At 42.2% G+C, this 26,060-nt stretch overlaps 1 protein-coding gene across 5 annotated transcripts in view; it reads left to right on the forward strand.

Annotated features, from left to right (window-relative positions):
- Positions 1-26,060, forward strand: part of DHX32 (DEAH-box helicase 32 (putative)) — a 202,982-nt gene that overhangs the window by 135,251 nt on the left and 41,671 nt on the right. For all 5 annotated transcript variants that reach the window (XM_073595742.1, XM_073595745.1, XM_073595740.1 and 2 more), the window contains 2 exons: positions 3,362-3,461; positions 6,596-6,754. In XM_073595742.1, coding sequence (XP_073451843.1) covers positions 3,362-3,461; positions 6,596-6,754 — 259 coding nt within the window. The remainder of the gene's footprint in view (positions 1-3,361; positions 3,462-6,595; positions 6,755-26,060) is intronic.

A 26,060-nucleotide genomic window follows, 5' to 3' on the forward strand; every position in this document is an offset into this window, starting at 1 on the left:
GAAAATTTCAAAAGTGCTTGACAATAGAAGTGACTAGAGTCTTTAACACTGAGGGGTGCATTTAAAAAGCAGCAGTATGGATACACCGCACATCTATAAAGTACACAATGTGCTTTTGAGCTCTGCAGGCTTTGGGGCCTGAAGACCGCCAAGCACAATTAAAATGAATAGATGAAGAAAGAAAGTGTCGGGGTCCAGATCTGAACCTGGGACCTCTGCGGTATCTGGCTGTAGCTCTTCTTGCTGTGCCACATAATATGCTGGATTGTTCCCTACCCGATCCCTTGGACATCCTTGTCTTGGATCTTTTTTTTCTGGTAAACCTGGAACTCTTTGCTCCTCCCATGAACTTCCTGATTTAAGCCATGTCTCTGCACTTCCTGTTTGCCATATTATTGTGCTCTTTCCAGCCGATATTTTTCTTCCTTGCATACCTACAGCTGTCCTTATCTTCACTACTACTCTCATCGACCCTTGGATTGTTCCTTGACCACTCTTGTGCTTGATCCCAACCCACAACCATTTGTTACCAACTTTTGACCTGTTCCTCAAATATGCTTTGCTTGATGCCAACCTGCAACCACTTGTTACCAACCTTTGGCTTGTTTACTGACTACACTTCTGCTCATCCTTATCTGCTACATCTGTCACAGGACCCCGGCTTGCTTACCTCCTGGTGGGGTGATCCTGAGGACCGTGACCTGGCACTAGCATGCAACAAATCCCATCTCCCCCATCAGGAGCTCTGGTAAAGACTGGTTAGTGCTTAGACAACATGCCTTGAGTGATTCCACCTCATCTGTAAGGGTGACCTGCTTGTGTATTTATCTTGCTGGTTAGTGTGAACCCCTCTACAGCTAGAGCAACTGGTCTCCGAGCCTGGCTGACAAAGAAAGAGGGAAAAAAAGCGGAAAGCCCAGCAATCGACCTGTGAAAGTTACATGACTAGCTACCAGAGAGCTTTCTCTGCTCTCTATTCTAAAGAGAATTTTGTGGTGCATTGTGTAGCTACACAACCGGCCCGATGGATAGGTTGCAGTGTGCATAGCACAGCAGTACATGACAGAGTGAATAGCAACATCCACACTCCATTGTAAATGAGCCACTGTCACCCATGTATACTGTTGTTTTAACATCTTTACACAGCGATTTGACAATTATTCACACCTTCAGCCATGTAACGCAGACCACAAGACCGCAACTTTTTGGCACCAAGGTGATTTAATTATGTTAATTAGTACATGATAGTTTTGCAGGATGTCTGTGAATGTTCCCATTTATCCAGATCATGGTATAGCTACTAGTAGTTGGCCACATTCAGCTGGACTTGTTCCCTAATGTTGAAGATGTTTCACCTTTTTGGAAGAAGTTTCCAAGTGGCTTATTCCAATCATATGAGTGTCAGGAAAATCCCCCAGCATTTCAACAAATTTGAGTGTTTACATGTCTTCAACATTACTAAACCAGTCCAGTTGCATGTGACTGACTCGTACTACCTATGCCAGGACCTGGATAAATGAGAACCTTCAAACAGGTTACCACTGGGAATTTAAGCATCCTTCTGTCTTGTAGTGACTTTTATAATCCTGCTATATTCTTTAGGAATACTAATATAGGCAAAAAGTACACACGAGAGGTGCTTAGATGCCCTAAGTGAGCCGGGTCACTGTGTGTATTCCAGTTGGAATGAGAGCCCAATATCTATTACACAAGTGTCCGCTTTGCTGCAAGGTTGTGTAATGCTGACACTTGTGTAATCGAAATCTCCCTCACAGATTGATGTACCAGGTTGTCATTGTTTTAGGCCAATTTCACACAGGTGGACTGATCGGGTTCACCTGTCAGTTTTATAGGCGGACACTCCAGTCTCCTCTATGGAGCGGCGGGTGTCAACGGACAGGTGTCCGGTGACACCCGCCAACATCTGATCCTATTTGTTAAAAACGTTCTGCAATTGTCTGGTGGATCAGATTGTATGGCAGTCAGATATAAATGGACAGGTGGTCCATTTACATCTGACAGCCCATAGAGAAGAGTGGGCTACTTCTGTGTCTGCACTGCATAAACAGAGCGGACACAGAGCAGCCATCCGCCGGCTCAGCCGGGATCAGTGGACAGATTCCCCACTGAGCACTGAGGCTTGTGGAAGGGGCCTTAGTTCAGTAGATGGATGTTAAAGCCCTGATGAAGAGGTATTGTTTGTCCTCTGAAACTTGTTGCTTTTTTGTTGTTATTTCTTTTCCATTTGTGAATAAATTAAAATACATACTTGGACTTTCATCACAAGTGTTTGGCTTTCTTTCCAGTTCAAATACACATTACTCAAGCCTGGTGACCCCCCCCCCCCCCCCCTTGGTTGGAAAGATCCTTGCTTTGGGGAGAACTGCTCCACCATGTCCATTATAAGCCCAACTAAAGACTTTGCACTTTCCACAAAATGACTTGTGTCTAGCACTTTACTCCACCCCTTGTTTGAGGTCAGTGCTCATTCATAAGACATCCAGCAGGCAAGCTGTTCTCTTATTTATTCATATTTACAAAAATTTGTCTTCTTGATTAGAGTAGGACCTTGCATGTGTCACTCAGTAATTTAGAATACAGTTAGATACAAATGTGTCTGTGTGTATAGAAACCATGTCTCCCAACCTAGTGTAAAAAGCTGTGATCCTACCCCAGAGCGGAAATATAGGCGTTACCATTGGTGATCTTTAAGATATTCCATGTGGGTCTTTCATTCTTGTCCTTGCTTCGCCACTCTGCGACCCACAACAACAAATGTACCTGGTAATGTCACAACCCAAAAGCTTGTAGCTTCAAAAACAGTCAGCAATGGCAGTGTTAAAGTGTAATTAAAGGCAAACTTGTTTGTTTTTAGTTTTGGATGGAGTGGAGAAGGATTAGAACACCAGTTTTCACTGCTGTCTGTGCCCCCATTGGGGAGATTCACCCTCTATTCGTCCTGTTTACCATTCTCATCAAAAGTAGAAGAAAATTCCAAATTTTGGGTTGACACTGAAACATGTAATAGAGGGGAAATCTTCCAATGGGGACGCCAGTTCTGGTGATCTAGGTGCTACCCCAGGATTGCTTCTGAAGGGATTTCTCTTACTTCCTGTATTGACTATGGGGCACAAAGTCGAGGGAAATCTGCCCTATGGGACACAGATGCCAACTTATAAATAATACCTGACAAGGTTTATAACTCTCTCTTACTCTATCAAAAATGAAAAAAAAAAAAAAATGCCTTTTTAGTTACGATTTGTTTTATTCTGATAGTTTCCCTTTAAGGGATCTACTGACAGCTACATTCCTGGGAACCAGGTTTTTATGTTCTTCCATCGTTGTATCTTATTAATTTAAGGTTTACAACACCAGGATTCGTGCCGAGTCTGTCATCACTCAGCCGATCAGCAAGGTTCAAGCGGAGATGAGGAAGCAAATTCTGGTTTCTGGTCCTGCAGGTAAAACATTTGCAAAGGAATTGTCTATAAGTTTGCAGCAGTGAAACGTGTATTTGATGTGTTTTTTTTAGTAATAAGTTCTCCCCTATGCACTGTAATCCTGTATTCGTAATAGATACTAGCTGCATCGCATGTGCATTCTTGGCTGCTGTAAACTTCTGATGTGTTCCAGTATAATTTTATTACAGGTCCTTCACCCTCCAGATTTTATAAGCCTTTTGTATCAGTCGCTGATCATTATTAGGTGTAAGCTGTAACAAGCAAGGCCCCAACAGAGCATGCATTCTGTTATGTTTTGTTTGGTCAAGTGCTTATACTATTACTATAGTGGGCTTTGGAATATGATGACACTGTATTAAAGCGGAACTCCATGCACAAAAAAATCCAGGATACCTGGCACAAAAATAGTTTTCGCTGCATCAATAATTGCTCCTGCCCGTCATAGCTCCAATTAAAAATGCAACCTTTTGGGTTAGCAATGTCCCTATCTTGATGGTAGTGCCCAGGTCACTGCTGCTTGCTTCCTTTGAGCAGGGTGACTGGTGTCCTCACCGCCACCTCTGACATCATTGGGCAGAGACCAGAGGTGAAAGCTGGTGCAGCGCATGCAAGCTATGCCTGCCTTAAATAACTCTTCCTATTCTGCTGCATATCTCTCTGCCCACATTTGTACCTATGCATCCCTCATCCAGGCTCCAGGAGCTGAAGAATCATAACTAGGGTAATAAAGATTGCTTGTCCTCCTTCTGCTCAACCCATAACCCCCCCCCCCCCCCCCTTAACCACACCTAAGTAACCACACAACAACGTTAAATAGCCACTAAGTCGGACTTAGGCGTCCGTCATGGTAGCTCCCTGGGTCACTGTAAGGCTGCAGGAGTTGGCTTTGGCTCTTCTGGGGATATGTGCAGTGCAACTCCTGGGAATTCACTTCGTATCTAATCCCTTATTTAAAATTATGCAATGGATATTTTGTCCCTATGATCTGGCTACTGTTTGTGCAGCGAACCTGTTGACACACTACTTTATGCAGCTTTCAAGAAACGTTTTCCTTAGAATAGCAACTCTCTAATTTGATAAGATGACTTGGGATACATACTGCTCGGTTACTTTTTGCTCGGTGCCCACCCAGAGAGACTTTCTATGCAGGTGCTCACACGCCTAGGCCAGTGAGACATGTTTATATAATCCCCCCCCCCATATGTGTGTCCTGAGGAAGTGGACCAGCGAAACAAGTAGACGCACAGGGGCTCACGCATTTGTGATGATGCAGTATTAAGCAAAATTTGGGTATTTCTGTCCCTTTTTGTGGTCGATTTGTATATGTGTTATTCATTTTCTATGTACAATAAAATGTGATTTTTCTTTTAAGAATTCGTTAGTCCAATCTGTCTTTAAAGTCCGACTTAGTGGTTCTCCCTCTTTTTAGTTCAAACGTTAGTATACGGATGTGGCTTAGGAGTGACAATAATATTTACGCTTAACATTAAATAGCCATAGCAGCCTTTATTAACAAACTGTAACATGTTAATAACCGTGTAAAACATGGAGTCGCAAGGTCCTAGTGGGCATCAAAAAAGAGAGTACCTGCATCCAACATAAATAGGCTTCTAGCTGCGACAACCACTGACTCAGAGACAACAAATGCAGTTACAACCATACCAACTACTGAGAGCCATACCTCAGATGGGTCCCTACACTGTTCATTTGTGTCCTATACTAACACTAATCTAAAGACTCCACGAGCCACCATGACTCACACACCAACCCAAAATGACCTATCGAAAGAAGAACAAGCCAAAGTAGAGGTAACAAAAGGAAGGGAGGGTGCCAAGGTTTCCATAACTCGGCTCCCTTCTGACTTAGGCTGTCCTGGGACCCCCTGACTAACCACCCCTCACAGCTCTGGGCATTCCTGCTTAGCCCACCAATCACATAAGTTTTCGCAACAATATTTTCTTTTTACTCAGAAAAAAACCTCCTAGACCCAAGTCCCTTTTAACCCCTGCCATGCTGGCCCTCCGGCCATGTTTGCAGCTGAAGGATCTTTTCATCCCCTGTGATGATATCACAGACCATATAAAACGGACAAAACAAAAGGTTTGTGTGGGGGGGGGCTTCAGCACAGAGAGAGAGAGAGAGAGAGGTGTACCGTTTATTGTAGCTGCTCTTTGGAGATGGGATTTAAAGCTGAACACAGTTTTTAAACTTTAAATGTATTTCTCAATAGCCACAAAGGATATAAATCCACTTTGTATGCACCAAATGCCTTTGCAAACCCACATATTGCCTTATTAAAAAAAAAAATCAATAACGACTTTACTGCTCTGCATATAGCTTGTCTAGGGAGCAGAGTTGTGGGAGGGACCTAGAAAACCACACACATAATACATGCTGCGTGTAGAAAAAAAAGGTGGGCGGATACAAGACCAGTCACTCTGCACAAAGAAAGAGAGAGCAGCAGTGACTGGTCTTTATTAAAAGAAGCTCCTGCTTAAAGGCAAAGTTTCACTGTGGATTACTTTGCAGATCTAGAAGAAATACAGTATATAAAGTATACACTAAGATTCAAGTAAGAATACAGATGCCTCTTGTACTTGGGCAATGTTTGCTTATCCCGGAGTTCAGCTTTAATACAAGAAAATAAGTCATAGACATATTAAGCCAACCCATCTGATGGCTATGTGGCCAGTGCAATTCTATTAGTCTGTTACCAGCAAGACCACTATCCTCTGTCCTGTAAGTGCTCAATTTTTGTGGCTATCTGGAATGAGGCTCCCTGGGACCCACCAATAACAGGATTAATTAAGAACCCCCCTGAAAAAAACAACAACAACATAATTATATACAGTAGTACATTCATTGACTTCCAATGGTCCTGTGTATATGGCCTGTAGCAGTTCGGAGATCAAATGCTTGTTCAGATTTGTAGCTCATTAAATTCACCGGGTACACCATGGTACATTTTCTGGTTGATTTGTCTTGCAGGCTCTCTTGTATCTCCCATGTGCTAAATTTCTTTATGTATATTTTACTACTATCATTTTATTTGCACCAAATGTATTCCTCCTGGCCGTTGTGTGTCTCCTTCTGATAGTGTCCACAGTGTGACCACATAATGATTTTCTCTACAGGGAAAATGTTCTGTCTCTACCCCGAGGAGGTCACCCAAACCGAAATGAAAACCCTCCTGACTCCGAAGGTCCAGGAGTCTAACTTGACATCCATGGTCCTGTTTCTGAAGAGGATGGACATTGCCGGTCTGGGCCACTGTGAATTTATTAACAGGCCAGGTATATTTTATTTAAAGCAATTACAATACTGTAATATCTTTTCGAATGTTTTAGCTGTTACTTAACCACTTGTCCACTGGGCACTTATACCCCCTTCCTAGCCAGGCCAATTTTCAGCTTTCACATTTTGAATGACAATTACTCAGTTATGCAACACTGTACCCATATAACATTTTTGAACTTTTTTTCCCACAAATAAAGCTTTCTTTTGATGGTGTTAATTCACCGCTGGGTTTATTTTTTTATTTTATTTTTTTTGCACTATAAATGAAAAAAGATAATTTTGTAAAAAGAAAATTTTGTAAAATAAATGAATTTTTCTTCATACAAATTTTGCAAATTTAGTAATTTTCCCTTATCGTCTTTCAGGACAGCACTTGAGAGAGTGACTCCTCCCCTTGCCAACAGGAAACACCTCTTCCACCAAACTTTAAAAGGAGGCTCCTTTCCACACATTGTCAGTTTTTGTGTTTCCTCCGGAGGGAACACTTCGTGGGGAAGTCAGGGCTCTCAGGTGCTGTCCTGGGAGCTCAGGTTTCCTGGGTTTTTCCCTTCGGCCTGTCGTCAGCTCCTCGTATTTTTACGAAGATAATGGCGGAAGCTCTCGCCCCTCTTCGACTCCAGGGGATTGCGGTAATTCCATATCTGGACGACCTCCTCTTTTTTGCCCCATCCAGGGAAAAGTTGCAGGAGGATTTGAACAAATCCCGCAGTCATTTGGAGTCACTAGGGTGGATAGTGAATGTTCAAAAATCAAATTTCATCCCAGCTCAGCAAGTACTGTTTCTGGGTTATTTGATAGATTCAGTGGAGCAAAAGATTTTTCTCCCAGAAGAGAAAAAGATCAAGGTCCAAAGGGTAATAACGGCACTACAAACAAATCCAACTGATTTCAGTCCGAAAGGTTATGTCGGCTCTGGGGACATTAACCTCTTCAATGCCAGCCATCCAATGGGCAAGGCTGCATTTCAGGACTCTCCAGAGGTTCCTTCTAAGGACATGGAACCACAGGACGGAGAGTTTGGATACAAAAGTAAAGATTCCCACCAGAGTCAAACGTTCACTTTGGTGGTGGAAAAGTCAGGTGGTACTGCAAAGAGGTCTTCTTTGGTCTTTTCCGACCGGGAAAGTGGTCACAACAGACGCCAGTTTGCAGGGATGGGGGGCCCACATGGGTCAAGCCTTAGCGCAGGGAACATGGTCCCAGTTCGAGGCCCAAAGATCCTCAAATTGGAGAGAGCTGAAGGCAGTTGCCCTAGCATTAGCTTTCTTCTCTCAAAACCTCATAGGTTGCCATGTCCAGATTTTGTCGGACAATGCCACGGCCATAGCCTACCTGAACAAACAGGGAGGCACAAGAAGCAGGGCCCTTCACTTACTGTCAGTAGAGATTCTGGAGTGGGCGGAGAACCACTTACTATCTCTATCCGCAGTCCATCTAAAAGGCACATTGAACGAAGTAGCGGATTATCTGAGCCGACAAAAAGTTCAGGAATCAGAGTGGAGTCTGAACAGGAAGGTGTTTGCATTAATCACCAGTGTTTGGGGCCTTCCGCAGGTAGATCTGTTTGCTTCAAAACAAAACACGCAGCTCCCGAATTTTTTCTCCCTTCAGAGAGACATTTGCTCTCAGGGGATAGATGCTCTGGCACATCCGTGGGATTTTCACCTGGGGTATGCTTTTCCTCCATTTCGATTAATCCCTCTAGTGTTGAGGAAAATACTGAAAGAGAGAGTATCAATCATTTTGATTACTCCATATTGGCCAAAGAGAGCTTGGTTTTCCACGATTCTGCAGTTGGCAATCAAACCATGTTGGCATCTCCCGCTCAGTCAGGATCTGTTGATTCAGGGGCCAGTGCTTCATCCAGGGGTAGACAGGTTAAAGCTCACTGCCTGGTATCTGAGGAGCAATTAATGAGAAGCAAAGGCTTTTCAGAACGTTTAACTGCTACGTTGCTTTCCAGTAGGAAAAAGGTAACCAGGGATATTTACGCCAAAGTATGGAAAGTCTATGTTTCTTTCTGTCATTCCGAACATAGGGGGGTTAAAGACCTAGTTTCAGTGCTGGAATTTTTGCAAAAGGGTGCAGACAAGAATCTGGCGGTCAGCACTCTTAAGGTGCAGGTGGCTGCCTTGGGAGTTTATCTGGAGAGATCCTTATCTTCAGAAACTCTGATCATGAGATTTTTCAAAGCACTTTCCAGGTCGAGACCAGTACCGGTGAAGCATTTCCCAAATTGGGATCTCTCGGTGGTTCTGCAGGCTCTGGCAAAAGAACCATTTGAGCCTTTACAGGCCATATCCCTAAAGAATTTAACTTTGAAGACTATTTTTCTGGTCGCAATTACTTCAGCAAGAAGGATTAGTGAACTGCACGCCCTATCAGTAAAAGAGCCTTTTTTGTCAGTTTTTCCTGATAGAGTTGTCCTTAAAGTAGATCCGGGGTTTTTGCCAAAAGTGGCAAGCTTTAGTAACAGGTCTCAAGAGATTACTCTACCAACCTTTTCTGCTAACCCTTTGGGTGCAAAGGAAGAGCAGTTTCACAATTTAGACGTAAGACGTATCCTATTACAGTATTTGGAAGTAACAGGAGGGTTTAGAGTTTCAGATTCATTATTTGTTCTTTTCTCTGGAAACAAGAAAGGCCAACAAGCATCAAAAGCATCATTGGCTAGATGGCTTAAGACAGCTATTTCTGTAGCCTATTCTCAAATGGGTTTATCTTCCCCGCTGGGAATTAGGGCTCATTCAACAAGAGCCCAGGCCACTACATGGGCAGAAAGAGCTGGTGCCACCCCAGATCAGATTTGTAAGGCGGCTACGTGGTCAAGCTACTTAACGTTTGTCCGTCATTACAGACTGGATCTCCTATCAGCAGGTGATCAGGCTTTTGGCAGAAAGGTTCTGCAGGCTGTGGTCCCTCCCTAGGGGGGTAAGTCTCTATTATCCTCTCAAGTGCTGTCCTGAAAGACGATAAGGGAAAATTCAAGTTAGACTTACCGGTAACTTGTTTTCCCTGAGTCTTTCAGGACAGCAGCATCCCGCCCTATTGTTTTTTCATATATATACTGTGACTAATCATATCTCGATTATGTGTTCCAGTTTGGGGCCGGAGGTTCTCTACTACTACTGACAATGTGTGGAAAGGAGCCTCCTTTTAAAGTTTGGTGGAAGAGGTGTTTCCTGTTGGCAAGGGGAGGAGTCACTCTCTCAAGTGCTGTCCTGAAAGACTCAAGGAAAACAAGTTACCGGTAAGTCTAACTTGAATTTTTCTTCATACATTTTGGCCAAAATTTATACTGCTACATATCTTTGGTAAAAATAACCAAAATAAGTATATTATTTGGTTTTTGGGAAAGTTATAATGTCTACAAGCTATGGTGCCAATCACTGAAAATTGATCACACCTGATGTACTGACGGCCTATCTCATTTCTTGAGACACAAGCCAGGAAAGTACAGATATCCCCCAAATTACCCCTTTTTGGAAAGTAGACATACTAGGGTATTTATTAAGAGGCATGGTGAGTTTTTAATTAACTTGTTAAAGAAAAATCTTAATTTTCCCCCCCCCCAATTCTTTGAAAAATGAAGTTTTTTTGGGGTTTTTTTTTCACAAAATGGTCATATTAACAGGTTATTTGTCACGTACCTTCAGGTAGTGACTGACAAGCAGAGGAAGGCCTCTCGTACAGCCCCGGTTCACAGAACACTGAGGTTACAACAGTGGCCACGAGAGCACAGTGAGGTAGAAGTGCCTGCGATGTTCTCTGTAGCAGGTGAAGAAGCAGTAGTGGAGTTGGGGGGTATGGCTGTGGATGCAGGCATGTTGTGGTTGCAGGGGTGCTGTAGATGCCGGTAGGTTGCAGGTGCCGGGGTACTGCGGATGCAAGTATGTAGAGGTTGTAGCAAGTGGAGGAGACTGGTGCAGAGTCAGACAAACCAGGTTATACACTGAAGATCAGGTACATCAGAGACATCAGGCAAAGAATGGTCAAAGCTCAGGCAGAGGTTTGACAACAGAGAATCAAGCAGAGAAAAGAGAATCAAGGTCAGGAGTGGAGAGAATCAGAGTAGTCAGGAAGCCGGGTCACAATCAGATCAGAGGCAGGTACAAGAACAGGATACAGGGGAAGCTGCAGATCAGACAGCAAGGCCCTAGTGCATCTGCCATCCTTAATTATGGCATTTGGGCGCCAATCCTAATGGGCGCGTACTCGCATACGCACGTTCGCGCATTGTGCCCACACATGCGCAATGGCCAGCATGTCCCTGACATTATTTCTCTCACATGGCATATGCATACTTGCAAATACACCCCAAAATACACTCTGATACTCCTCCTGAGTATGGTAATACCACATCTGTGAGACTTTTTCACAGCCAGGCCACATATAGAGGCCCAACATGCAGGGAGCACCATCAGGCGTTCTAGGAGCATAAATTACACATTTCATTTCTTGACTATTTATTACATTTTTGAAGGCCATGAAGCACCAGGACAATGGAAAAGCCAACAAAATGACCCCATTTTGGAAAGCAAACACCCCAACACATAATCTAGTTGGAGGCATAATGAGTCTTTTGAGCATGTCATTTTTTTCCACAAGTTTTTGGAAAAAACTTACACAGTGGTCATTTTATAAGATAATTAACACAATTAACACATAGCATGTACATAGCAAAAATTACACCCCAAAATACATTCTGCTGCTACTCCTGAGTATGGCGATACCACATGTGTAAGACTTTTACACAGCCTGGCCACATACAGGGGCCCAACATCCAGGGAGCACTGTCAGGATGAGGACTAATGTGGCATGGATGAGGCACGGATGAGCACTGATGTGACACGGATGTGGCATGGATGAGTACTATGTGGCATGGATGGAGCACAGCTGAAGCATGGGTGGGCACAGATGGGTTATGGATGTGCACAGATGAGGCATTGATGGGCATGGATGAGCATGTATGAGGCGCGGATGAAGCACAGATGGCCATGTATGAGGCACCGGTGGGCATGTATGAGGCACCGGTGGGCATGTTTGAGGCACTGATGAGGCATAAATTGGCACCAATCAGCGCTGTGGGCACTCTAGAGACAGCCCACTCAGGCTGTTGCACCGCCTCCCTCCTCTCCTCACACGCTGTACCGCTCACTTGTCAGAAGAGGAGAGAGCTGAACTGGACATGCGCCAGTTTGTTGACAAGTGATCGCTCCATCATTGGACGGAGTGATCACATGGTAAAGGGCCGTTGTCATTGGCCCTTTACCCTGATCTGTGATGTGCTGGGTCCGGAGAACCTTGCGATCACGGATGCTTCTGGGTGGGCGCCCCAGGGGACATGCGGAAAACCGTGCTGTCACAGTTGGGAGGGTTTTTATCTTCCCCCCTGTCTTCCTTTCGGGTTCGTGGCCTCCTGCTACACGAGTGGCCAGGGGCGCAATGACGTCACTTCCGCGCATGCGTGCGGGAGCTGCTGTTTAGGGCATGGGCTCTGAAGGTCCGGCACTGTATTGCCAGACCTTTAGAGCGCATGCACTGGTGATGTCACCAGCTGCATGCAGTGTCAATATCTCCTAAACAGTGCAAGTTTAGGAGATATTCACAGTGCCTACAGGTAAGCCTTAATATATATAGGCCTACCTGTAGGTATAAGTGGTGTAACAGAGTTTACTACCACTTTAAAAACAAAATTCACATTTATACATGCTTGTAATGTAATTCCATGACTGTGCTTTATACACAGAGTGGTATATACTCCCTCTAGTGGTTGTCTTTATGTCAGACAGTATAGCCAGTTTCCTTGTTGAGCAACAGCTATGAGAAAATGACGGCTTCTGAAGGCTTGCTTTTGGCATTGGAAATTTGGTATGAGAAATGAAGTACAAATTATTTGTGGAATGTTTCTCACATGTGTTACACAATTTTCATACCTGAAGAATTAACTTATCACTCTCCAGAAATCGTATTTGTCACTGTGAAAGCATATATATTTGAAGATTTGACCAAAGCTGGGTACACGCAAATCTGTTTTTTTTTTCGTTCAGCTGGTAGGCTGAACGTAAATTAAAAAAAAAAAAAAATTTCTGCATCCACACAAGCGAGGTGAATGCAAAATCCCCGCCGTTGAGACGAGACGTGCACTGACAAAAAATGTGTTCATTTTCGTTTCATTCCGTTTTTTGCTTTCTTTGGAAATTCGGAAAAATGAAAATTCAGTTTTTCACATCTTCGGATTTCCAGATATTCAAATTCCAAATTTCTGGATTTTCGGAAATTCAAAAATTCGCAAATCCAAAAGTTCGAAAATCTGAAAAAAAGAAAGGAAAATCAGTATAATTCTAAATAATAACTAACTATTAAATTATAGGTATTGGAATTTCCTTTCAAATTTGGCTGTTAGTGAACGTAACAAGTACGAACTTATCTGAAGTTACGAATTATCCAAAATAATGAATGCTGCAGCTAAAAAAATGGAATGGAACAAATTAATAATAAATAATAATAAAAAGGTATTATTATTATTGTTATTATTATTAGAGTGTTATGTTCCATTCGTTTTGATGCGGCATTCGTTATTTCAGATCATTCGTAACTTCGGATAAATTTGTACTCGTTACGTTCACTAACAGCCAAATTTGAAAGGAAATTACAATACCTATAATTTAATAATTATTATTAGTCATTATTTCAGATTTTCCGGTTTTCGAATTTTCAGATTTTCATTCTTTTGAATTTTCAGATTTTCGTTCTTATTATTGGATTTTCAAATTTCCAGATTTTAGAATTTTTAAATTTATGAAATTTCAAATATTTGAATTTCCGAAATTTCAGAATTAACGAATTTGTCAAAATTTGTTAAAAAAACTAATTCGGAACAAAACAAATTGCACATGTCTAATTGGGACATTGTAATCTGAAAGCAAGGACTCCCCGCTGTCAGAGTACACTGATCAGCACTGCAGCCAATTGGCTGCAAGCCGTTGATAGGAGGTTTTCCAGCAAAACTGGGAGGGTGTTACACAGTTTAGAAAGCGATCGGTTCCTGCGTCACCAGACGATTTTTGATCTGTGTGTACCCAGCTTAAGGGTTGGGTTTAGGTGTCAGTAAGTGACCAGGCCTTTATTGGGTGTCAAAAAATAGTTTATTATCATGGCAATAGTAACTGCAAAAATAGTAACACAATGAAACTGTCAGGCAATAAAACTTTGCTGCTTGTTTACAATACAGCAAACTATCAACCTTGAAAATGAATGCATAATGAGCTACTGGGATATAACATATGCATGTATGTTTTCATACTTAAAAATTCTTTCTGCATAATTATAGCCCATCCTATTCTATTCCTTTTTATCTCTGTCTTCTGACTCTCTGAGTTCTCCTCAGTCCCTTTCCACATCACTGTTTTATTTTTTCCTTTGTGTTCTCTTCATTCTTCTTCTGGATTTCTTTGAGATTCTTTCCCTGTTCTTATAACAAGGACAAGCCATCTAAGATGCTGATTAGTTGCCACTATATGTGGATGTTCATAGTTGTTGCTTAATTCTTTATTCTCATTTTCCATTGTACAGTTCTGTTTTGTATGGCGTCTTTAGAGTTATTGTTTATCTGTTGTATTGCATTTGAGTTTGAGGAGAAAAGTAGAAATGATTATTTCCTTGTTTTTGTCTTCTATTGATGGCAAATGTTTCCATCGTGCCCTGTATAACTACTTTCCTGTCTTTAAGGTGTTACTAAACCCAGGACCTGCATTCACTATATCTGGTCTCCCACAGTACACAGAACATGGAAATGCAATTGTTCTAGTAAATATAAACTGCTAAATACCTTTTCTCATCAACAGTATATACCCTGTTTCCTCGAAAATAAGACCTAGCGTGATCGTCGCTGATGGCTGCAATATAAGCCCTACCCCCCAAATAAGCCCTACCCTGTTTCCCCAAAAATAAGCCCTACCCTGAAAATAAGACCTACAAGGACTTTAACTAGGGCTTATTTGGGGGGTAGGGCTTATATTGCAGCCCTCACCGACAATCACGTTAGGTCTTATTTTCGGGGAAACAGGGTAGCAGTCTTGTGACTTCTATCAGTGTCTGGTTAAAGCTTGTAGGAGGAGTTTTCATTCTCCTCTGACTGTCCTATGAGGCTGCAGGACCCCTGACCTTCTGTCTGGGCAGTGCTTATTGGCCCTATGTTGATTACACGCACCTTCTCAAGAATAAAAAAAAACTCTCTAACAATACACACCAAATTGAGCATGTGCAGAGTGCCTCCAAGGCTGTGTTCTATCAGCAGATGGGTTGGGGACTATGGAAATAGACAGGATCGAACAGCCTTTTTACACAATGTGCAGGATTAACCCCTTAGGTTCTATAGTGAGTATAACAAGCATGCTTTACTGCATATATAGACTGATTTTAACTGTTGTGGTTTTAGTAACACTTTAACCACTTAAAGACCAGGCTTTTTTTCTGGCACTTCCCACATACATGTAAAAAATTTTTGCTAGAAAACAAACATTATATATTTTTTAAAGTAAAGGCCCTAGAGCAGGGATATGCAATTAGCGGACCTCCAGCTGTTGCAGAACTACAACTCCCATGAGGCATAGCAAGACTCTGACAGCTACAAGCTTGACACCCAGAGGCAGAGGCATGATGGGACTTGCAGTTTTGCAACAGCTGGAGGTCCACTAATTGAATATCCCTGCCCTAGAGAATAAAATGGGCGTCGCAATTTTTTATGTTTCATGGTATTTGCGCAGAAGTTTTTCAAATGCAATTGTTTTGGAAAAGAATACACTTTAATGAATTTCAATGCACAAAACACATTAGAATACCCAATTGTTTGCTAAAATATAAAATATGTTACGCCTGTGAAATGGCAACAACTTGAATTATATTATCCATAGAGGTGACTCTTTAAAAGCCCTAACAGGTTACCACTTTAGATTTACACAGGAGGTCTGTGCTAGAATTATTGCTCCCGATCTGACATTCATGGTGATAACCTCACATGTGTGGTGCGATCGCTGTTTATGTACCAACAAGAGACCGACGCATGCATTCACCTATGTGCGCGTGCATGGGGGGGGGACAGGGGAGACCACCTACCGGGCTTGTTTGCCTGCAGGTACGTCGCCCGGCAGCAAGTGCTTAAAGGAGAACTGTGACCATGGTCATTCAAGTATTTACGTACTCCTAACAAGGAGTGAATTAACTTTAAACAAGCCCTTAGTGACCTCTGTAGCTGTAGCACTGTACTCTTTAGTGTATGTGTCGGCTGTATATTTCTTCCCAGCCTTTAATTGCATTTAATCTAATATTATTATTTTTATATTTATGGGAGCTTTGCTATTTGTCTCTTCCAGTTTTTCATAAAACACATCCTTAATCTCTATGCACACTAATTATGTAGGCATTAAAACGTCCTTTCATTCTGAACGTACACATTTTCTTGTTGACAGGGCTAAAGTCAATATCGTGTACTATAAAACCTGTACTTGAACCTCCGTCATTCTACACTAATGGGAATTCTGGTGATTTGATTATTTTTTCTCCTTTCCATCAAACTTTCTGTAGAGCTAAAATGCAATTCCTATGTTTACTCATCAGTTCTTTGTTTTCTTAGAGCTCCCAGCCTTTTCACTATAAATTCATTCCATATTCCTTACTACTTAACCATGATCGTGATTATGTGGTTGTTTTTCCACCTGTCTTTTAATACAAGCTGGTTTCTGGATAGGTATTTTTCTGTCCCTCTTAGGCCTATGTAAACTCTAGCCTGGAAGTTCAGCCTTTGATGTGAGGGTACGCACCCATAGGTTGGTTCCATGGCACCCATAGGTTGGTTCCATGCTTCAAAGGGTACCTCCACCCTTGGTGTCCACCCCTTAGCCTTTGAAGCCCAAGTTCACACTCATCTGCATGGTGGCCACTCACCAAGCCATCTATAGGCATGTTTGGGTTTTAAGAAGGGTAACAATACAAATGCTTCCACTGTGTCCTTGATGTTGAAGTTTAGTGGCTTCAGTCTCTGTAGAAATTAATAATTTTGTGCTTTTGGTAACTTGTGCTTTGTCTAGTCAGGGCAGATTACCTAGTTTTCTTTTTTCACCCCATCCTCAGCGGTTTGTAATCACCTTTCCTTCACTCCCCTACTGCTCCTTTTTGGGTTTTCCAGAAACAAAGAAAATACCCGATACTTCCAGGTGTCAAGGAGCATGTGAATCACTCTGTGAGGGTGCTGGGTCAATCAAAAAGCACCAGTGATGTCATATGAGACCATAGCCCTGCATAAGCTATGACTTACACTGATTAAAGTGAACCTTTTATATCACTGCCACTAAACCCAGCCTTTCGCAACCTTTTTAACTTGAAGAAACCTTTGCAATAACTTTCCTTAGGCAACACCTTCCAATAATTACGTTTACAGCACTCAGTACATTAGTGTAATGGCCACTTGAAAGGTTGACCCTTACATAATTGGTCATTGGGAGGATTACAGACAGCCATAAAGATCATTGCTGTCAGTGGTTACTTAAAACGGTTGTAAACCGCAGGTGATTAAAAAAAAGAAGAAATTGCAAGGCAATGTCATAATGCATTGCATACTAGCACGTTATGATAAACTTACCTGAGAATGAAGCCCTCCAGCACCGCAATGTCACCACTGAGATGGCTGACATCTTCCCCCAGTCTTCCCTCCAGGTTCGTGGCCTTCGTGCTTCATAAGTGGCCAGGGGAGTGATGACGTCACTCCCGCGCATGCGCACGTGAGCCACCGTTTTCCCGACACGGGCTCTGAAGGTTCAGCACTGTAAGCCAGATCTTCAGAGTGCATGCGCCAGTGAGGTCATCGGCTGCATGCATTCTGAATATCTCCTAAACTGTGCAAGTTTAGGAGATATTCACAGTACCTACAGGTAAGCCTTGCCTGTAGGTACAAGTGGTAGTACAGAGTTTACTACCACTTTAACCGAAGCAGAAATTGCTGAAGGAATTCCTAGCAACCTCTGGAGGAACCTTAGAGTGCCATAGAACCCTGGTTGAGAAAGACTGAACTAGACTATATATCTAAAGACGATTCTGCTATCCACTACTGGTGGACCTACTCACCAGCTAAGGTTTTTCTTGTTTTATCCAGTACTGAGGATTTTTGTCATTTTGCTGCGCCAAGGTGATCAGCTAATGAAAAAATTGTCCCAACAATATACAAGAGCTCTGCAAAAAACAGCTGGTTATTTAACATTGATTCATTTCCCAGCTTCTCCTATAAAAAATGTGCATTTATAATCATAATTATATTTTCCTGTCACCTACTAGCGATGAATAATTTATGAGTTTCAGCAATAGCTTGGCTTAACACTAGAAAGTCCTAGCATGCCATCCAACATATATTGGGAAGAAATACTTCTGAACTCTTTAATGTCACCACTTTGATGTTGGTTATCCATCTTGGCAGAGGGGGGGTGTTATACAGATTGCTTGCTGTACTGCCTAGTGTCCTCGGAAAATCATGTGCTGAAATATCGATAATCTATTCTCACTCCAAAAGAGACTTGACAACGCAAGTGTTCTGTAGTATAGGACTTGCTAATGTATTTCTGTGCAGGCACAGCAGCATGCTGATGGGTCAGGCTGTATGTGTTAGGCTAGGTCAGGGCTTGACAAATTTACTTTAAAGTTAGGAGCCAGTTTTTTTGTGTTTTTTGTTTTTTTTTCATTTAACAAATCTTACGGGTGGAACATGCAACATGTTCTCGAAGGTGAACTTTTTTTTTGCGTTCAAAAAAAAATTTTAGGCCTGAAGATTACATAAAATCCCCAAACATTCTATATTTTCTGAAAGCAGACACCCTAGAGAATAAAATAGTGGTAGTTCCAATTTTTTATGTTACAGGATATTACCGCAAAGGTCTAGGAAACCCCAAATTTTTTGTAAAATAAAACACATTAAAAGTTAGTTTTAGGGGGCACAAAAATGCAATAAATTACCTAATGTTTTGGTAAAATATAAAAGCAGAGGTTGCACCAAGTAAATAGATACCCAACATGTCAAACCTTAAACATGTTAGTACCCTATATTTACCATAGGCAATGCTTTAAAAGGCCCCTATAGGTCATCAGTTTAGCGTTATGAAGGAGGCCTGGTGCTATAATTATTGGTCTTATCCCGGCGTGCACGGCAATATGTAGCATGTGTATCGTAATCAACGTTTTCAGGTGTAGGCGCCCTGCCACATGCCTTTACATTTGTACATGTGTAAAAGTGGGGGCTTGTTTTGGGGGGGGGTACTTGGGTGTAACTGTAATTTTTTATTTTTTACAATTTAAAAACATTTTTTTTTTTTTACTTGCATAGGTTAGTGGTTCTCAACCTCAGTCCTCAAGTACCCCCAATGGGCCATGTTTTGGGAGCTTCCCTTAGATAAAATAGCTCTTATCAATGCCATCTAGGGGAAGCTCCCAAAACATGGCCCGTTGTGGGTACTTGAGGACTGAGGTTGAGGACCACTGACATAGGGAACAAAAAGTCCCCTATGTGATGATTTGTTTTGATGACAGGTTCTCTTTAATGAGACATCCAGGGTCTAAAAGACCCTACATGTCTCTCCTGTGCTCCACTGAATGTAATGCAATGAACATCGCACTACATTACATTCTTTCCTGGCCTTGATGGCCGGGGAAACTGTGAACGGGGACCCAGACATGATGTTGCAAGTCGCTTCCAGGTCAACAACTAGAAGGGATGTGTGTCCACTCTCCTCCCTCCCTTCTATCTGGCGGCACCCGCTGTGCTGGTCCGCTGATGGCCAAGCGGACCCCGGGATACATAGTGGGGGGGGGAGGTCTCAAGCGGGGTGTGGGGAGCATTCGGACGGTAGCCCAGGCGCCAGGACAAAACTTCTTGTGCTGGTCCGCCGCTGATGGCCAAGCGGACCCCAGGATACATAGTGGGGGGGGGAGTCTCATGCGGGGTGTGGGGAGCATTCGGACGGTAGCCCAGGCACCAGGACAAAACTTCTTGTCGTCATGGTGACCTGGAGCCTGGAGTTTGTCAAGCCCTGGGTTAGGTGCAGATAGGCTTTCAACTGATTTTTCAGTGTTTGGTGGTGATGTAGCCAACATGGGGGCTAACCTTGGACAAGGGAATGAGAGTAGGTGTAGGTTGGCCATGAAGTCAGGGAAAGACTCGCTCTTGTAACTTTGTGAAACTAACTTTTTGGGTGAATCACTCCTCCCAGCAGGACACAGGAAACAAAAATAAAAACCTGTGTGACAGTGCCATGCCATGCCCTGCCACCGTGTGAAAACTGAAAATTGTATCATACTTACCATAATTTTCCTTTCCTGGTGACTGTCCATGGCAGCATACAGATAATAGAGCTCCGCCTCGACACCTCCGTCAGTACTAGTGAACAGCATAAATTAAAGACCTAGTCCCTCCCCCAACATTCTCCATAATATAGAACACAGAGGGTGGGAGTATATGCTGCCATGGATAGGCACCAGGAAAGGAAAACTACGATAAGTACGATACAATTTTCTGTTCTCCTGGTGCCTCCATAGCAGCATACAGATGATAAATAACTAGCCGACACGGGTGGGATAATGCCAATAATAAGTATTTTCATTAGAAAAGGACATTGCAGCCTGAACCGTCCTCCTTCCGAACTCTACATTCGTGAGAGCCCCTAGATCAATATAGTAGTGTCTGAGAAACATGTGTCTTTTGGGCCAATACATTAGAACTGCCAACACTTGGACTGACTTTCTGAGGAGTCTCAGGAGAAACTTCAATATTGGTGGACGAGGAGGGAAAGCATATGCTGTGATGAACCTCCAGGGGCATGACAGAGCATCTACTGCCTCCGCTTGTGGATTCGGTAGACGAGAGAAGAACCTGATTAGTTTGGCATTCTCTAGTGTGGCGAAAAGATCCATCTGAGAGGGATCCCAAAGGCTGACAATCTGGTGAAAAATGGGCCCACTCCAGTGTTGTCCATGAAATTTCTCGACAACGTGTCTGCCTCCGTGTTCAATCTGCCTGGAAGATATACTGCCTTGAGGTCCAGGAGGTTCTTTTCCGCCCAGAGCATAATTGACTCTACCACCCTGAGGAATGTTCTGCTGTGAGTGCCTCCTTGTTTCTGCAGATATGCGACTGCTGCCCTGTTGTCTAGGCGTATTAGTAGTACTCTCTGCCCTCTGATCTGGGCTGCCAATGATGTCAGTGCTAGGAATGCCACTCTCATTTCCAGGATATTGGATACCACTCCCTGGGTGGAACAAGACCATCTCACCTGTATTCTGGTTTCCCCGCAATGGGCTCCCCAGCCTTGCCCACTTACGTCAGACGTAATTATGGTCCAAGAGAGGCAGCCCAGGTGACGAGGTTTGGAGAGATTTTCTGGAACTGTCCACCAGTGTAGACGCCTGCGCATCACTCCTGTTAATAGGCTTGTCTGAGAGCGTCGCTGTCTCCTCCACTGCCAGACATAATATATATATATAAATATATATATATATATATATATATATATATATTTATATATATATATATATTAATTATAATTTTTATTTTTTTTTTTGTGTGTGTGTGTATGTATATGTGTGTGTGTGTGTGTATATATATATATATATATATATATGCTAAAGGAGGTGGGTGGGTTAATTTTGTGTCCACCCACTTAATTAGGAACCATAGTAAGGGCAAAAAAAGGGTCCTTTCCAGTAAGTAAAATGGCCGCCAGACTGACAAGCCATAGCATGTGCACCCGCGAATGCGCAGTGGCTACAGCTGTCAGCGGTTCTTGATCAGGAATCTCCTGCTGGTTAGCGCGACAAGCATGCCGACCAATACTGCCAGACAGCACTATGTCGGTTTGGACACATTGCGGGAACGCGGAGGTGCTGGCAGCTGGGCAATGCAAGCTCCAGAGAGGGGCACACAAGAAACAGAAGGGAAGAACGAAAAATAAAAGAAAAGAGGAAAAAACACAACAGGCCTGGGGCATGAGAGCTGATCCTTCCGCAAATCCTCCTGAATTCATCCTGATATGTAATGGCAGACTGCGTTCCTGTGAGGAAACTCTGCGAGCTAACCCCAAAAGATCCACAGAAGCAACGCTGTGAGTGGCCCAAGTACAGGGACTGCGCACGGGAGAGACTGAACCCGGCAGGAGCTGCCAAAGGCAGAGGTATGGACATAGTGCTACTCTTCACCAGCTCAAGAGGTATGAGGAAATAAAGGAGAAGAATGTTGCGGGATGACTTTAATTTATGCTATTCACTAGTCCCGAGGGAGGAGTCGAGGCGGAGCTCTATTATCTGTATGCTGCCATGGAGGCACTCAGGATTCTGATCCATGCAGTTTGAGGAGCTCCAGGGTGCTTGTGTCCTTCAGAGGAAACTGGTTTATTAGTATCCTTAATTGTAAGACCTGGTTTGGGGTCTGTTGATTTCATAGAGACTTGTGTGGGATGAAATCTCCAATCCTGGTTTTGGGAAGCACCAGCACACTAATTGGGCAGGTGTGTGCTGGTCCTTTAAAAGAGACCTGACTATGGTTCTGGGCTCCACCCCAACAGACAGAGGGGGTGTCTGCCCAGGAGTCATGGGTACTCCACCTAGGAGACAAGTGAAAGCCAAGAGCAGCAATGGGCTGCTGGCTGTATGGACCAAGCTTTCGTGAAAGGACTGTCTGTATGAGAGACAAGAGCCTGAAGTGTGGAGTCAGATTTCCGTTTTCCAGGTGTAAGCCAGGATGCTTAATGTCGTTTTTTTGGATGGAAGAGCAATGCTGAAAACTACTGCCAGGGACACTCTTTGATTTAGATTTTTGGAACTTTTGTTTTTAACTTTTTTTTTTTCTTCATAAAATCAGGCAAGAAAAGTAAGCTAGTGGCTGGAGTCTTTAAAGAGGAAGAAAACCCTGTGGGGTTTTCCTTCCTTTCTTCTTCCCTGAAAAGTAAAGGCATATTGTGCTAGTATGCACAGCTGCAGGCCGCATCCACCTTCGCCTGTCTTTCTTCTGGGGTCGCGGACTCCAGCTCTGTGACTGGCCGGAGCCATGTGACGAGCGTGCCGCTGGTCACGGCACACTTGCCTGACGAAACGGCATGGGAGGCCGTTCCTTCAGAGCACATGTGCCAATGACATCATTGGTGCAGTAAACATCTCCTAAATGGCGCACGTTTAGGAGGTATTTACAGTACCTATAGGTAAGCCTTATTATAGGCTTATCTATAGGTACTACTTGCAAAGGGAGATTTTACAACCTCTTTAATGCTCTATTGTTTGACACCTGATAGGTGTTTTAGTGCTTCCCTACTGTATTTAAAGGATAACTATCAAAACAGCAAAAATGTATTATATTGAAGATTACAGCCCTTAAACGTGGTGGCTGCGTTAGTGTATTCTTCTTTTTTTTTTTTTTTTTTTTTAAGCTAAGAACATTTTCATTAAATTACAGAAAATACCTGTTGATTTTGCCAGAAATGCAGTGTCCCTGTTAATTTCTGTGAGCTGCACTGAAGAATGTCTTTGGTCCAGCTATCTTCTGTAAACTACCTATTTTCCTACTATATATATATATATATATATATATATATATATATATATATATATATATATATATATATATATATATATATATATATATATATATATATATATATATATATATAAAAATAATAAATATCTTCAAAACGTTTCCGCACTTTTTTTTACATCTAATAGAGTTTAAAAAAAAAAAAAGGTGCGGAAACCTTTTGAAGAACCCTCATATATGAATATTAAGCAAAAGAAGCTTGAAAAAAAAAAAAAAAGAAAACAAATGCGGTCACCACACCGAGGACTTGTAAACTGTAGTATAATAGATTTTTGAATTTGGGTTTAAATACACTTTACAACAAAAAAAAAAAAAAAACTTTTCTAAAAATAATGGTTTTATATTTTAAGGTGGGTTTTTTTTGTTTTATATTTTAAGGTGCTATGTTGTTTTTTGGTTTATAAAAAAACAACTTTACGTTGACTTTATGGCAATTGTGGGTGTCTTATATCCTTTTTTTTAGGCAGAACTTTCACTTTTAAAAGTTAAAAAAAACTCCACCACTCCAAGGACTAGTAAGCTGCAGTATAATACATTTTTAAATTTTGGGTTTAGATATACTTTAAACCTAAAAAAGAAAAATTGCTTTGACATTGACTTTAAGATAACAATGGGTGTTTTATATAATATATATATATATAGGCAGACCTTTCAATTTTTTAAAGTTTAAAAAGGAACACAGGCTCAATTTGAAGGGGTTAAATATCTTTCTGGACAAACATTGCTCCAGCATTGCATGGATAAACAACGGCTGGGCTCTCTAGGCAAAAAAGTTCATTAGTGGAATATTGATCTGGTTAGTGCTGGAATTTCCACCCACAAAGCTTTAAGCAAAATGCATTATTGTTAACGTGTGCTCCTCGCACCTGTCACTTCCAATGCAGCCCAGACTTTGAGTCCACACCAATGGATTTCTCTCTAAGCTTATAGGTATTAATGTGTTTGGGGATTTCCACTTTTCTTCAACTCCAATCATTATTTTACAAAGGAAAAAAAAGAATAAAAATTAGAAAAGCAGAGTGATGGTGATAGGAGTGTAATACATTTCCATCATTAACCTAAATCTTTGAATAGAGGGCAGCTCCTTGCTAAACCGGTATTTCAGTATTGGTAGGCACTGGTGGTTTTAAGGCCGAACGCTGGGATAAGCAAATATTGACCAAAGACGAGAGTAATGTGTACTCGTACTTAAATCTTGGTGTAGTTTTGTGTATTTTTTCCAGTAAGAAACAACCCCTGCACTTTACAACTTTTCAGTTTGTAATAAAGACCCGCTCCCTGCTGCTCTCTCCCTGTGCTGGTCTTGTCTCCGCCCCTCCTGTAGTTTTCTGCAGGCACCCTGCGGTGGGTGGGGCTGCTGGGTCCCTCCCACACTTCTGCTCTCTGCACAGGCCATGCATAGCACAGTGGTGAGGTCAGCACTACATTTACTACATTTAAGGTAATAACTGGGTTTTCAAAAGCATTTAGTGTACACAAATAGGATTTATATCTTTTGTGGCTATGAAAGCTTTTGTCCATGAAGTTTAGCCTTAACTTAGATGTAAACCCTAAATTATTAGCAATTTATTTCTGTGAAATTCCTGGATTTTTTTTTCAACCTTTGTTACATTTCAGTGCTGTTAATCTCCTGCAGACTCTTTTATCCACTTCTTGTCTACATGCACTCCAACAACGACTGCATTCAATTTCTCAGGGTGGGTTTCCTGATGAGAGAAAATATAGGAACTGAAAGATTCCAAATTAAAAATCAATGAATAAATCACCAAAAACAAATAAACTACAATAAAGAGCTGCGTGTTGTAAAGTGTAAAAACACCTAAAACGTGAAAAGAAACAAAGAAACCGCGCTCATATATCATAAATTACACATCAGCATAGTAAAACAAATAAACAAGTAAATACATCTTCATTTAAAATTATTAGAAAGAAAATAAAAATTGTGAAGTCCATATATAAATCCCAAACATGAATAACGTTCTTAGTGAGTATAGGAAAGATTCCTCTCCACCAGCATGCAGACACACTATGAACTCACTAGACTTAGTTGACCCCTATTACAGGGAGTCAAATTGTACATATAGGAAAATCCAAGATGTCATACATGAGTTCACAGGAATTAATTCAAACCGCTGCTATTATCCCTTATTTATATATATATATATATATATATATAATATTAGGGCTGTTGCTGATTAAAATGTTCGCGTTCGATTAATCGATTTTTTTTTTTAATCGATTAATCAACTAATTACGATTAATTATAACGCACATACAGATCCATCTACTTTTAGCTGATTTAGCACCGTTATGGCAATGGCCGAAGCCGGACATAGTGGGGCATGGCTAGGACGTCACACGTCATAAACTCAGCCTTACCGTGCCCATAATCGCAGCCTTACCGTGCCCATAATACAGTCTCACTGTGCCCATTATCGCAGCCTCGCCATTCCCATAATGCTGTCTCACCGTGCCCATAATGCTGTCTCACCGTGCCCATAATCGCAGCCTCACCGTGCCCATAATGCAGTCTCACTGTGCCTTCACCGTGCCCATAATCGCAGCCTCACTGTAGTCAGTGCCTGGATTACACAGTCTGCGGGCATCTCCCGCTGTGTGTCTCGGAGCTGAGTGTGAAAACTTTGGCCGTGTTGTGAGAAAAGTCCCGTGCTCCTCCTAGATCA

This window comes from Aquarana catesbeiana, linkage group LG08, assembly GCF_042186555.1.
Source record: "Aquarana catesbeiana isolate 2022-GZ linkage group LG08, ASM4218655v1, whole genome shotgun sequence".
NCBI classification, from domain to species: Eukaryota; Metazoa; Chordata; class Amphibia; order Anura; family Ranidae; genus Aquarana; species Aquarana catesbeiana.